We start from the raw sequence: 14,913 nt of genomic DNA, 5'->3' as shown, positions 1-14,913 counted from the left end.
GTGGCCATCCAAGAGGAATAGGAAGGGGGGGGGGAGGGAAAAGGGGAGTGAGAGAGGAATAGTTCCAGTTACATATATGTTCTAAACTAAATTAGGCCTAAGCCACAGAAAGTGCTTACAGAGGGAACTGAATTTAGAAACTGCAGTTAAAATAGAGAGATAATTTTACAGAGCTTCCTTTTGCCCTGTCTGATTTTTTGTTTTGTTTTGTTTTTCGAGACAGGGTTTCTCTGGAACTAGCTCTTGTAGACCAGGCAGGCCTCGAACTCACAGAGCTCCACCTACCTGTGCCTCCTGAGTGCTGGGATTGAAGGTGTGCACCACCACTGCCCGGCTACTGATTTTTTTTTTAAAGCCCATCTGAATAAGCTATGTTTGTAGGGTGGGAGGTGTCCACGAATGGAAGACAGAGGCATAGATAGGAACGCAGATATACGGACCTAACATCTGGACCAAGAGCAGGTTATAGATTCCTAGCTGCACACTCTAGGTTTACAGCCATGACTCTCTTGTAAAGGCGTAAGAACCGCCTGTGTGTCCCAAGCAAGGATCTTCCTAGCTGAGCAGAGGAGACAGAACGCTGACCTCGTCGTTTACACACATCAGAATCACACGTATCCACAGTCTCAACCTCGCCTCTGCAGGCTCTAAGATGTGTGAGGGGGAGCTGGAGCGCAGGCGCCGTGCAATCCGAGTTGGACCCTTGCCCCCTCCTTGCCTGGGACAAACAACACCTGGCATCCCCGCATCCCCGCCTGCGCCTGCTGGACCCAGCGCAGGGCCACGCTCACTGGCTGAGGTTCCGCCCGCTGGCACCGCCCCGGGGCTGCTCCGTGACGTCAGGGCTGAGCAAGGGGCGCCCCCGCTCGCCGCTCGCCCCCGGGCGCTGCACCCCGCCTGCCCTTTATAAGAGCCAGGCTTGAGTCCACCGCGCCACAGCTGCTCTGCGGAGCCCGCACCCGCTGTGCTCCTTCAGCATACAGCTGGCGAGAGGAGCCATGCAGACCTCCGTGCTCCTCGGCCTCCTGGGCGTCGCAGCTCTGGCCGGTGAGTGGCTTTCAGCACCACGGACAGCTACTGGACCTGGTCCCAGAGCCCCGGGATGGAACCGCTAGGTTTCATCCTCTACCTGGCTGGCCTCTTCTCTCCCTCGTATCCCTTGCCTCACTGCTGTGAGTTGGGGGAAACAAGAACCTCCCAACCTTTTGCTGCTCTCCCCGCGGGGTCTGTGCGGCCCTTGCAAGCAAAGGCGCCTTCTGTGTTCTCCGCAAAATTGTCAAGCTCTCTACAGGACCAGAGAGAGCCTTGTAGTCTGATTCTCTCTGCGTGACTCTTGACAGCACTGCGGCCGCAGCGGGGTGGGAATGCATGCAGTTGGCACCTGCAGAATTTCCTCTATTATTATAAAGATGCCGCGTTAGAACCAGACCCGTGTGCATATAAGGCATTTTCCTCAGCACGTCATGTATGAGTGTGCAGGTCTTCGTGTGTTTATGTTTACAGGGCTAACATATTTATGCTTTGTATTTATATATCTAGATAGAGGTAATTCACGTTTAAGTCGACAGGTTTTTAATTTATGAATGGAAACCTCACTGGATATTTATTTTGTACTCTAGAAATAAAAATAACAAGACTGTGTAATAACTATAAAAACACCTCCGGAGTAGTAAACTAATGTTTCAGTCAATTTCGGAGGATGAAAACAGAAGGAGTTAATAAATGATGATTTGTGTGTAGAAGATTGTGGTGTTGAATTTCAAAGTATGCTAAATTTACTCAGTGATCTCTGATGACTTGAAGAGTATGTTTGCGTTGGGGTACTGATAAGCAAGTACAGCACCAAATGAAGCTAGCATTTTTCGTTGGCTCTTTGGCCTCAGGAAAGTGCTGTGTTCAGAGACCGAGACTCCTAACTAGGCTGGACTCTATAAATATAAACCTTTGATTGACATGAATTCAATGCTTGACAAAAACGAAAGCCAAAGGTAATTTATTTTATTGCAGTCACAATGTTCTCATTTTTAAAAATCATTCCTGTGAATAACCAATACATGTTCTCAATCTGATTAAAGAAACCAAACTGAATAATTCAGAATTCTTAAAGTCCAAATTATCTCAGAAAATCCTCGCTGAAGAGGCCACAGTGGTGCTATGCCTTGTGTTCTAGATTATAAAACAGCAATATTTTTGTAACTTAATTGTGGTGGTTAAACATTTTCATACCTTCTATGAAGGGATAAAGCTCATACTTAATAGTGACCAAAATGGGGTTATGGTACCCTCTCATATTTTAGGCTATAATTCACCCATTATGTAGCCAATCTCTTGAAAGTGTCCTACTCAGTGGTTTATAAGCTATCTACAGACAATAACTGTCTCCACTACCAAATTTTAGGACATGCTCATCACCCCAGAAAGACACCCCGTATCTTAGAAATCACCTCCCCGATTTCTCTTCCCCAAGTCAGGCAATGAGGGACTCCAAGTAGTTTGTTATTTAGCAAAATCTTGGTTGGTAGGGAGCCCTCGGGAAGTTATCTCGTTCATTTTCTACCACTAAGAGCTGTGGAAGGAGATCCACAGCTGTGTATGGATCATGCACTCTAAAGATTCAAATGAATGAACTAGCTGTAGGATATCCATATCCTTACCATACACAGAAGGATTTTTTTTTTGCTATGCAGATCTTGTTTGACTTGCAACTTAGTTGAATTTGGGGGTGCCCATGGTACTAGCAGAAGGACATGATTAACCTATTTTGCAACTGTATAGTTCTATGGATGCTGACATTTCAGAAGTTATTCCCAGATTTGTTATTTGATTCTTTTTACCACTTGATTATTTTACTTTTTTGCAAGTGTTAAATTTATTTCTTATTTGCTACAACATAAGCTGAAACAGTTTGGGGAGTTCGATATATCTTTAATTATTACTATCACAGATTCTAAAGGGAGAAATGTGTGTGACTTAGCAGTCTCACCAAAGTACACACTGTGTCTTCCATAAGAAAACCTTAGTTCCTCTGAGGAGCCTCCCTGGGGGAAACAGGGATGTTCTATAATAGTAAGCTGTAAACTGTTAATTGTCTAGGACAATGGGACATCCCTTGACCATCAAATCTGACAAGGGTTAATACTTTGGCTGTCTGGGTAAGTACTGACTTTATGTTGGGGAAAACAATAGACAACTGTATTGTGGAACAGCATTGCTACAGATGGTCTGGAGCTGAACTGGGAAAGGGTGACTTCTTTGTCATCAGGAGAATAATTCTTCCACAGTTACTTTCCAGAGAATCTCACAGATTTCAGGGGAAAAAAAAAAGTGCCAAAGTGAGGATGTTTTCAAAATAGCAGTCATTCGGAGCATAAAGGACTGGCCCGGGGCAGGGGCTGCAGTTCAGTGAGGGGGCAATTATCTGTTCTGTGTGAGGACCTGGTCTCAATCTTCAGCACTAATGAAAAGAGAAAAACATCAACAGAACCCCCAAAGCCAGTCATACGACCCTGAGTGCCAAAAGTTGACCAACCGGGTCTTATCTAACCTGTGTTCAAGGAAGAACCTGGGGTCCTCCTCATAGCTTGTTAGGCACTTTTCAAACATTTTTCAATGATCCTAAAAAGCTAGATAATAGTGGGCTGGAGAACTTGATACTTCTAGTGGTGTTTACACAATTGTATACAATGCAGGGAAGCATAATATTGAAACGGATGTAGAAGCAAACTGTTTAAGCAAGAGTCTTGAGTGATAGAGGATCTAATATCCATGTTTTTGGTTGCTGTGGTTGAGGTTGCTTTTTTTTGTTGTTGTTTTTGTTTTATTTTGTTGTTTTTGTTTTATTTTGTTGTTTTTGTTTTTTGTTTGTTTGTTTTTGGGATAGTGTCTTTCTAGGCAGTCCTGGAAGTTAGGTAGACCAAACTGGCCTTGAATTCACTCACGAAGATCCTTCTACCTCTGCCTTTAGAGTGCTGTGATTAAAGCTGTGCATCACCATGCCTAGTCTTTAATAGCTGTGTTTTTATAAAGTGAGTTTAGGGGAGATTTCCTTGGTAACAGGAATAGCAGATAGGGCCATAGATCTGTAGCCACTCAGTGTGGACAGAGGGAAATACTTACAGAGGATACCTGATTCTATTTCAACTTAAAAAAATTATTATAGTACAGAACATAGACACTACATAGAGTGCTTATATAGCCTAACAATTTTTTTTTCACAAACGTAGGACAATTGTGTAACCAGCACAAGACATGGTAAGCTGCCAAAACTTAAGAAGCCCCCTCATTTGTGGTCTGCATTTGATTTATATAGGCTGTAAGGGAGCATTCCTTTCCAAGTGTTTGAGGCATTGCTGGGGGAAACAGCTGTGTATGTTTGTGACCCCACACAAGTCTGTGCATGTGCACACGTGTGTACAAGCAACTCGGAAATGATGACCAATGTCATCATGCCAACTGTGGGTTCTGCTTAGTATTCATTCTGCAGTCCCCTCAAAGAAGGCAGGTGTTTTGCAAATTTGGCATCAAGCCTCCAAGAAGTCAATTCAAGACATTTTCCATTTTTCTCCTTCAAAGCTGTCAGCTCAGCTCCAGTGGATAACAGGAATCGCGATGAAGAAATGGTAAGTTGAAATGCTGGCCTAGAGTCTCGACTTGTATGTACAGCCCAGACTGTACCACTCCCTTTGACTGCTCCCTCCCCGTGTTGTCTTGCAAAGCCAATGTTTTGTCTCTTAGAAACAAGAGCTACCCCTCCTGTAGTAAGGACACACATTCTTCCCAGAGGGTTTAGTCCTCCTGAGGACAGAAGCAATGTCCCCGTAAGCATTAGACATGGGTCTTTATTTCCCTTCTTTGGGCTATCACCAGGCAATGACTTCTTTCATTTTGTATTGTTGTACCCTGGGAGGCTTCCTCATGGTCCTGTCAGTCTGTGTCCCCACCCTGAGGGTCCTGCATCAGTTCTAGGCACACACTCAAGCCTCTTGTGACAGAAGCTCCTGGTTGAATTGTGTTCTTGTGACACCAGCTTTCCAACACACTCATGTTTTCTCATAGGTGACTCGTTGCATTATTGAAGTCCTCTCAAGTGCTCTGTCCAAGTCCAGTGTTCCAACTGTCACCCCCGAGTGCCGGCAAGTCCTGAAGAAGAGTAAGTGTGCCATAGTCCAGAAAGACCTTGTGTCTGTGTGAATCTTTTTCCTGCAGCCTTTGCCTCACCTGCAGTTGCAATCCTTGTGGTATAATTCTACAGCTAGTGTTGATGGACTAGAGTGGTACCTAGAAAGACGAGTCATATTACTTCTTTCTGATAGTGGGAAGATCATTTTTTTTTAAAAAAAAAGTGATTTTTTTCTAGCCTTATTTTTTTTCAAAGAGGGAATTTTAGTTGACTGTAGTCTTTGAGCTGTCCATCAGTTCTTAAATTCCTTGGTTTCCCATCTTTAAAAAATGTAAAGCAGGTCTTCCTTTGGGTGGAGAGGGGTGTGGGAAGTGCTTGCTTGTGCGTAGCTGAGGTGGCTGAGGAAGGGTTGGAAGCTGGGAGGAGGTCAGGACCGGAGAACTTCTCTGAGGCCAGTGGAGTATTTTCTCTGTGCTAGCCTGCTTCTTTGGAAAACAAAAGTATGAACAGTGGTGTAAGCAGTATCTCCTGTTACCAGATTTTACAAAACTAGACAGCTCTTGTCATTTGGGAAGTCACACCAGTTCAAACAAATGCTGTCCTTGTGAACACCTCCCACTGCTTGGGAGTTTTTAGTCTAGCTGGAAACAGTGAGTTCTTTCTTTTTACCTCTTGGATCCTTCATGATAAGACAAACACTCTTGTGGCTGCTGCATATGGGGTTTGTACATAAAGTGATACAGCAATAACCATGGACAATTGGCTCAGAGTAAGCTGGGTTAACTTACCCTGCTCAGAATCATCAAAGTTATGGGGTGTGTCCTGAGACATGAGAATCCCCATTAAACTGTGAATGGAAGCTTCCCTACCACTCCAGGAAAGGTGTTTCTCTTTTCTTTTTTTCTCTCTTTTTTCTTTCTTTCTTTTTTTTGTTTGTTTTTCAAGACAGGTTTTGTTTTTTTTTTTTTTTCTGTAGCTTTTGGAGCCTCTCCTGGAACTCACTCTGTAGACGAGGCTGGCCTCGAACTCACAGAGATCCGCCTGCCTCAGCCTCCCAAGAACTGGGATTAAAGACGTGCGCCACCACCACCCAGCTACTGTTTATTTTTCTCAAGTTTATTTTCTGCTTATACAGGCAGCAGTTCTAAGTCATCACAGGAAGTACTTTGCTGCTACCTTTCCCTGTCCTCATTTGCCAGATGAATTCTGTGAAAGGGAAAGGTCTGTCATTGAAGGTCACCAGATAGCCCTGATTACTGAGAGGGCTGAGAGGTGTTACCAAATGCCAGACTCTCCTTACCTCCAAAGTCAAGTACTCAGCCCTCAGGCTGTAGTCATAGTAATTCCAGCTTGCTGATTGTGGGTCTGTTAATCCTGCACCCAAGAACAAAACAACTGGTTCAGATCTCTAACAAGGACACTGGACAGATAGAGACAGGAGGGGCAGGAAGATGGAAGGGTTCCTGCAGGGTTACAGCTTCAAACATCACTCAAGCATGAAGAAGCAAGAAAGACTCAGAGCAGAAGAGAAGCAGTGCAGCGTGGGTCCCTTCCGAGGATCCACGGTGCAGCAGCAGCAGCAGCAGCAGCAGCAGCAGCAGCAGCAGCAGCGTGGTCCCATTCTTTAGGCAGCAGTGCAGTCCAGCAGCCTTGAGGGCCCTTTCATAGTGGAGCGTGTGCTGCTTGGCTTTCAATCTTCTAGGGAGGACTACACATACTCTCTGTTACCTGATTTTGCTATTTAGACTTTGCAAATTTCAGAGGAAGTCACAGAGTTCCTCCTGCCTCTCTCTCCCACGTACTGGGATTAAAGGTATGCACCACCACCACTCAGCTTAAAATCTTGATTGTTTAAAGTGGCATCTGATATTTAAATATTGCCTCTGAAGTATAAGTCAAAGGGAACTCAGTTCTAGGCCACACCATCCTGTCCTGTTGTAGTTTTATCTTTCCTGGCCTCGTCTTCTTTCTCCTGAGCCAACGGGCAGACTCACACGTGCAGCTGAGTGGAGGAAATGCCCTGCTTGGCCCGTGTCCCGCCCCAAATCCAGGCTCCACCCCAACTCTCCTGCCCTCCGTAAAACAAAGAAGTTTTGGCAGAAGGGAAGAATTGTGGGTTTTTTTTTTTTTTTTTGGTTTTTCTGTTTTGTTTTGTTTTTGGCTTAAAGAGACTTTAGAGAAGTTCAGTTTCTTACCAGGTACAAGCTTTCTCTGGCCAGGGTTGGCCAAGGTTGATCTGGTCAGCTTTGAAACAGGACAGATGAGATATACTCCCTTTTTCACCTGGAAGCGAGGGTGAGCTGCACACTTTAGTGTTACAGAGTGCCAAAGCCTTCATGGGCTAATCAGCCCTTTTTCAATCTCACCTGCTGGGCATAGAGCTAAATTTAGGGCTAAGTGCTCAGCTCCAGGTACCAGCTGCCACAGGCAATACACATTTAACTCAAAAGAGATAAAAATATTTCTGTTCTTGACACTGAAGACACCTCACCCCCTAAATCAGGTAGGAAGAGGAGCGTGTGGCCTCTGTTGTCCTCCAGTAGACTCTGAGAATAACATGAGCATGTGTCTGAGTCAGCTGTGAGAGCCTCAGGCCCTCCTCTAGATCCATCGGCTTAGACAACACAGAGTAACTTCTCACAGTAGGAGCAGCTCATGCACAAGACCAAGGTGCCTGGTAAGCCCCCACTCCTTGGCTACATGGCCACCTTCTGACTGTGTCCTCCTGTGTGAAGGGAGGGTGTGTTTCTCTTATGTCCTCTTGTTAGGACCCTGCTCCCATCGTGAGGGCTCATCTCCCTAAACTAACACAGCAATGTGTTATTTAGGATTTCAGCGTAAGAATTTGGAAAGGCAGAGCAAGAAGTCAAAGGTACCACCCAAAGCCTCCTTGCTTTCTTATGCCTGCCTGATTAGCCCTGCCCCAGCACTGTATATAATACAAGGGGCCACCTTTTCTCTTCTTCCTTCCTTCCTTCCTTCCTTCCTTCCTTCCTTCCTTCCCCTTTTTTGGGGGGACAAGGTTTTGCTTTGTTATTTAGGCTGTCTTAAAATTCACTTTGTAGCCCAAACTGATGTAGAACCCATAATCCTCTGGGCATCATCATGGTCTCTTACATGGCGCAGGGCTGTGACCAATGAACTGTTTCTCAGATGTCCGTAGAAGACAAACCTACAGCTTTAGAAACATGAGAACATTATCATCATGCCAGGCTGTGCTTCAATAGAGAGGTACAAACCAGTTGCAATTGATTTTTATTTTTTGTTTCTTGGTTTTTTTGAGACAAGGTTTCTCTGTAGCTTTGGTGCCTGTCCTGGAACTAGCTCTTGTAGACCAGGCTGGCTCTCTCAAACTCACAGAGATCTGCCTGCCTCTGCCTTCCGAGTGCTGGGATTAAAGGTGTGCGCCACCACTGCCCAGCTGCAATTTCTTGATGTTTTGTAAAATACATAAATTTTGTCCTTTGTAAATATTAGTTCATAATGACTCATGTAATCTGCTCCTGGTACGCTTGTCACGTAATCAACTCCTGTCTAAAAACAAACAAAAAGGCCCATCTGCGCTGTTCAAAAGAAATGCAGTATGAACTACAAATATAATTTCAAGGGGCTGGAGAGATGGCTCAGAGGTTAAGAGCACTGGCTGCCCTTCCAGAGGTCCTGAGTTCAATTCCCAGCAACCACATGGTGGCTCACAACCATCTGTACTGAGGTCTGGCGCCCTTCTCTGGCATGCGGGCATACATCAAGGCGTATGTTGTATACATAATAAATAAATCTTAAAAAAAATATATAATTTCAAATTTTCTAGTGGACACATTAAAAATACTTAAGAAACGCAAGTGAAATTAATGTCAACATTCCATCTAATTTTGTCTAATGTACCTATTTTATCCATTTAGTATTACCCAATCTATAAAAATGTTGTTTTAACACATTCGCTGATTTTATATGAGGTCTCAGTTTGCTTGAGCTGCATCTCGAGTGTTCCACAGCCACAGGGAGCGGGACAGGTGGCGCTGGTGCTGACCCTTAGCTGCCAGTGACCTTGGCTTCGGATCTTCTATCTGAACTGGTGAGAGAGGTTCCCAGCTCACAACAAAGACAGCGTGTTCTCCACATCTCTTTCCATAGGGTGTCCTTGGGGAGGGTGTAGGAAGGACGTACTGACATACAACAAAGACAGCGTGCTCTCCACATCTCTTTCCATAGGGTGTCCTTGGGGAGGGTGTAGGAAGGACGTACTGACATTTGGGAAAGATGGAAGAGTGCAGCAAAATGCCAGCTATGTCTTCTGCTGCTGACTTGTGAAATGTGGGGACAACCTGGTGGCCTGAAACTGACCCGCAGCATCAACGAACATGTGGACTGGGTGGGATCTGAGCGAAGAAGGAAAGAGGCCCTTTCCATTCTTAGCACCGGTTACAGCCATGCATCATTAATGATGCAGAAAAGGCTCTCAGCAAGCCTTTTTGCGGCTGTACAAATGTCAGTGATTGTATTTGCAGAAACCAAGAGGGTTATGACTCATAGGATATGATGACATTATATGATATGGTGGTGTGAGACCACCGTGAAATTCTCAGTCCATTGTGGGTTGAAATACACAGTGCACATCTGAGTTAGGTTAAGCTGTCATTTCCTGCTGGATAGGGTCCACACAATTGACTAGATAACAAAATCTGATAATTAAATTTTAAATCCTCCTTTGAATCTTAATAGTCCCACTTTTGGCTACTTAATGTTGTTTAGTTGGGATTATAGTCGGAGCCGTTCGTGTCTACAGTGCTAACTTTTCCACCTTACGCAAGTATGGATAGAACGGCCCTGAATTATATCCCTCTGAGTTTCCATATCTTCTATACCTGCAAAACAAGGAGGCTGAACCAGATGAATTCTAAGTTCTTCTGGCTCTTAATTCCAGTCTTCCATAAAGTTCCCTCTGGGTTTCAGTTTGATCACTCACAGTCACAAGTAGAGATGAAGGGTCAGTACTGTGAAAACTTAAACCTGCAGAGAGCTCATTAGATTTAAACATAGCCGAAACACTTCCATAGCATCAGCTTCTTAATATATCCTCTATTGTGGAACTATTTTCCAGCATCCTCGGGATTTTTCGTGATCACTGAGGCTAGTATTTGAGGCTCAAGCATTTCTGCAGTTGTGTTTATATTTTCATTACAGGAGGGAAAGAGGTCCAAGGTGAAGAAAAAGGTGAAAACGAGAACTCAAAGTTTGAAGTACGATTGCTAAGAGACCCAGCTGCTGCCTCAGTAGCCCACTGGTCCTCCAGTAGGGAGGAAACAGGAGCTCCAGGAGAAGACACTCAAGGCCAGACAAAGACAGACAATGAGAAGTGGGTAGAAGGAGGAGGACAAAGCCTAGAGGGAGTAGATAAGCCCCAGGAGAGCCTCCCTCCCTCCAACCAACAAGAGTCCAAAGAAGCAAAGATACACCATTCGGAAGACAGTGGGGGAGAGGAGAAGGAGGAAGAAGGCAAGAATTACCCAAAAGGGGAGCACAGGGAAGATGCTGGCGAAGAGAAATATCTCGAAGCTCAGGGAGAGAAACAGAGCACCTTCTCCAACAAAAGAAGCGACGCTACGGGTAAGAAAAAAGAGAAGTCCTGGAGCAGAGCAGATACACACTCTGTGGGGCTCTATGAGAAGACACACAGCCGGGAACAAGGCAGCCAGGAGAGTGGAGAGGAGGCAAGGAGGCAGGAGAAACAACCCCAGGAGCTTAGCAACAACAACCAGAGCAAAGAAGAATCTGAGGAAGTCGAGGAAGACGGGACCTCTGAAGTAACCAAACGAAGGCCCAGACACCACCATGGGAGAAGCCGGCCCAACAAGTCTTCTCAAGAAGGGCATCCTGTATTGGAGGAAAGGAGACATGGCCCCGAGGAGTCGGAGGAAGCAGATGTGACCACAGCTAGTTTAGGGGAAAAGAGGGGCTACCATCCAACCCACTACAGGCCTTCAGAGGAGGAACCTGAATATGGGGAAGAAACAAGAAGCTATCCAGGCTTTCAGGTTCCCGAGAGCCTCCGCGGACCATATTACGGGGGCAGAGGAAGTGAAGAGGACAGAGCTCCAAGAACTCAGAGTGAGGAGAGCCAGGAAAAACAGTACCAGAGAAGCCATGCCAACTCTGAACTTGAAAGCATGGCAAACAGACACCGTGAAGAAACTGAGGAAAGGAGGGGCTATGAGGGGGCAAAGGGAGGCCAACACAGAGGTCGAGTTGGTGAGCCAGGTGCCTATTCTGCCCCTGACACCAGAGAAGAGAAAAGGTTCCTGGGTGAAGGACATTACCCTGTTCACGAAGGCCCAATAGATAAGGCAAAAAGATATCCACAAAGCAAATGGCGAGAACAGGAGAACACCTACCTCAACTATGGTGAGGGAGGGGACCAAGGGAAATGGTGGCAACAGGAAGAGCTGCTAGACCCGGAAGAGAGCAGGGAGGAAGTGAGGTTTCCAGACAGACAATACGCACCCTATCCCACCGCTGAAAAGAGGAAGAGGTTAGGGGTGCTAGTCAACCCCTACTTTGACCCTCTCCAGTGGAAGAATAGTGATTTTGAGAAAAAAGGCCACCCAGATGACAACTTCCGCGAAGGTGAAGATAGAAATGTGTTGACCTTGGCTGAGAAGAATTTCTTCCCGGAGTACAATTACGAGTGGTGGGAGAAAAGGCCCTTCTCAGAGGATGTTAACTGGGGATACGAGAAGAGAAGCTTTGACAGGGCCCCTCATCTGGACTTTAAAAGGCAGTATGATGACGGAGTGGCTGAACTGGACCAGCTCCTTCACTACAGGAAGAAGTCAGCCGAATTTCCGGACTTCTACGACTCAGAGGAGCAGGCCGGGCCTAGCCAGGAGGCAGAAGATGAAAAGGGCAGGGCTGACCAGAGAATTCTGACCGAGGAAGAGGTACAGTATGAGGATTTTGCTTAAAATTAGATGATGATGATGATCAAGGTTGATATTAGCATCGTCATGTCTGATAATGGGGAGAAACTGCTCTGGGGAAATGTGGGTACCCAGGTCACAGCAGGGCTGATTTTCAGCCCCCGGCCAGCATGGTGCCCATCCTGGCCCTCGTCTCTCTTAGACGTGTATCATGTCTTGCTTAGAGAACTTGGAAAACTACTGTCTGGGATCTAGCCCCAGAGAGTCTGTCTGGTGAGTGCCAGGGGCTGCCTGGGCACGCAGTAAGCCTTAGTTCTTAGGCACCTGGTGCCCGCAAGTTGCGGGTTCCAGTGCTCATGCTGACCGCCCAAAGAGCGCCTTTCCTTAACCTGATCGTGTCAGATGGTGCTTCTCAGCTTGAAAGCATATCAGAGTCACAGGAATTTCTGATCCCCCAACCCCGCCCCATGTTTCTCATACGGTAATTTGGGATGGGACCCAGGAGTCTTCATTCTTGGTCAGTTAGTTACTTGGGGTGCCCAAACTATTGATCAGGAGAACACACTTTGAAGACCCCTGATGTTGGCTGACTCAAGCAGCCTCTACTATACCTAAATCTCCCCTCCCCCTTTTCCTTTGCGTTCCCTGAACTGGAGCTTAGGAATTGACTTCAGCGCTCCACTTTTCTGTTTCCCAGAAAAAAGAACTGGAGAACCTGGCTGCCATGGATCTGGAGCTGCAGAACATAGCGGAAAAGTTCAGTCAGCGGGGCTGACGGCCGGAGAGTCGGGGTCGGAGAGACTGAAGAATACCACCGATTCACCCAAAGGCAGAAAGCTGAGCTTACTATTTATTAAATATTTGATGCAGTTGGAAATACCATTTATCTTTGCCAGAATGCTAATGCTATGTGACTAGAGTGACTTGTAGCATATTCTCTCTGTGAAATAGATGTTCACACGCTTTGTGGCGATGACCGTGTAACTGGCTCTGAACATCAACAATAAAAGATTTACCTGAAACTAAATCCTTCATGGTGTTTAGCTTTTCGGGGGGTTAGTTAGGAAGACTGTGATTATGAAATTCATTCTTCTAAGTATATTCTCAAAGATCGCTTTAGGAGTTGTAGGCCTTCAAAGTGAGTAACAGAAAAAAAAAAAGCAAAATTTCTGAAGTAAAATATTGCAAGATGCAAAGAAATATATTGAGAATAAAACATCTGATTTCTACCCTCGTAGAGATCAGGCAGATTTGAAGAACCCATCTTAAAATAAAACATTATTTAATTATTAGATTATTTGATTAAAATTGCATTTGGTTTATTCGGTGTGTATGTGTGCACGCACATGTGCGTGTGTGTTGGGTGGTCAGAAGACAGCCTTCACGACTGGTTCTCTGAGATCACAGTCAGGTCGACCAGCTTAGCAGCAAGTGCCTGCCTTACCCACAGGGCCATTTCACCAGCCCAAAACATGGCTTTGAAAATTCTGCAAAGCCAAAGAGAGAAGACAGGTCAGTGTAGAGGGCTTTCTGGCATGTAGGAGGCTCGGGGTTCCCTAGCCAGGACTGAAAAGACTGGCAAAGAGCATGGAGTGAAACAGGACAAAAGAGAAATGCAGCTGAACCCCCTCTTAAAAAGCTGTCTGCCATAGCCTGTGTCTACAGAAAACTTCCCATGAGGTTGAGGCAAGAGAACAAACCCCAGAGAGCTTCAGGGTAGGTGGTCAAGGACTGGGCTGAATAGAAAGCCTGGATAATGAAAAGAACTCTGGATTTGGAATATGAACACCTGGTGGAAGGTCCTCCCAGGGACCTGCCTGATTTCTGCCAGGTACGCAGAGCTCTGTAATTGAGTCTGAGCAGTTGTGTGGCGTCTAGTGCATTATTTTCCAACTCTAGTTCTTGGGTTAGATAAAATAAAGGTATCGTTCTCAGGTTATTTCTAACAAGAGTTCAGGCAAAGACACCTGAGAGTCACTCACTGTCTTCTGTGCTCCAAAGGGCTCCATTTATCCAGTTCTGTCATCGGTAGCACACACAACATGTCTCCTAGGTGCAGGATGGCTCAACTCCACCACTGCTGCCCTTTGTGGCTGTTCTATGGTACTGACATCTTCAAAATGCTGGGGTCTTTGCAACTGGGTTGCACCTTTACGGATGCCCTCTTCTGGACTCTTTTCAGGGACTCTGGCATCACATCACACGGTGCCAAGCCTCAGGTTGTCTCGTGACCACTTTAGTCCTAGGTAGGACTCAAGTGTACTTGGTCTACACTTTCACTGATGGCCTCTCCTGGGCTCTGCTCAGGGACTCCAGCCCTGACATAGAGTGCCAAGTCTCAGTCTCCACAACCCCTTCAAGCCTTTCAAAACCAGTACCTGGCTAACTCCAACTTGTTAACAAGTTTGGCTTCCAGCATAAGAGGTAGACTTGATTCTCTCTGGATCATTGCTTCCAGGTGCTGAAGTAAGGGAATACTTCCAGAAATATGATACTCAATGATGTCAATTGTTTCTTTCTTTTTCTTTCTTTCTTCCTTCCTCCCCTGCCCCTCTCTCTCTTTTTTAAAACAAGATATCACCACATAGGGGTTCTTAAGATTTATTTGTCTTTTTTTTTTTTTTTTTCTTGAAGCTGAGGACCGAACCCAGGGCCTTGTGCTTGCTAGGCAAGTGCTCTACCACTGAGCTAAATCCCCAACCCTGATTTATTTATTTTGTATACAGTGTTCTGCCTGCAGGCCAGAAGTGAGCACCAGATCTTATCATAGGTGGTTGTGAGCCACCATGTGGTTGCTGGGAATTGAACTCAGGACCTCTAGAAGAGCAGTAAGTGCTATTAACCACTGAGCTATCTCTCCTGCTCCAGAACCACAAA

At 45.7% G+C, this 14,913-nt stretch overlaps 1 protein-coding gene across 1 annotated transcript; it reads left to right on the top strand.

The window, feature by feature from the left end:
- The first annotated feature begins 765 nt into the window (after positions 1-765).
- Positions 766-13,059, top strand: Chgb (chromogranin B). The gene is made up of 5 exons (XM_041670826.1): positions 766-1,047; positions 4,573-4,619; positions 5,056-5,149; positions 10,304-12,057; positions 12,734-13,059. The coding sequence occupies exons 1-5, from the start codon at positions 999-1,001 to the stop codon at positions 12,809-12,811; spliced, it is 2,022 nt and encodes a 673-aa protein (XP_041526760.1). The 5' UTR covers positions 766-998; the 3' UTR covers positions 12,812-13,059.
- Positions 13,060-14,913: the final 1,854 nt, after the last annotated feature.

Source organism: Microtus oregoni, unplaced genomic scaffold, assembly GCF_018167655.1.
Source record: "Microtus oregoni isolate MIOR12 unplaced genomic scaffold, Mior012 000020F_ref0000438, whole genome shotgun sequence".
Lineage (NCBI taxonomy): Eukaryota > Metazoa > Chordata > Mammalia > Rodentia > Cricetidae > Microtus > Microtus oregoni.
The sequence above is the reverse complement of the archived record's forward strand: the minus strand, read 5'-3'. Positions and strand labels throughout refer to the sequence as shown.

Excerpts from the sequence above, each read along its gene's own strand:
- Chgb (XM_041670826.1), top strand. The coding sequence starts at position 999 with ATGCAGACCTCCGTGCTCCTCGGCCTCCTGGGCGTCGCAGCTCTGGCC. Across the intron at positions 5,150-10,303 it reads CCGGCAAGTCCTGAAGAAGA|GAGGGAAAGAGGTCCAAGGT; the intron begins GTAAGTGTGCCA and ends TTTTCATTACAG. Across the intron at positions 12,058-12,733 it reads GAATTCTGACCGAGGAAGAG|AAAAAAGAACTGGAGAACCT; the intron begins GTACAGTATGAG and ends TCTGTTTCCCAG.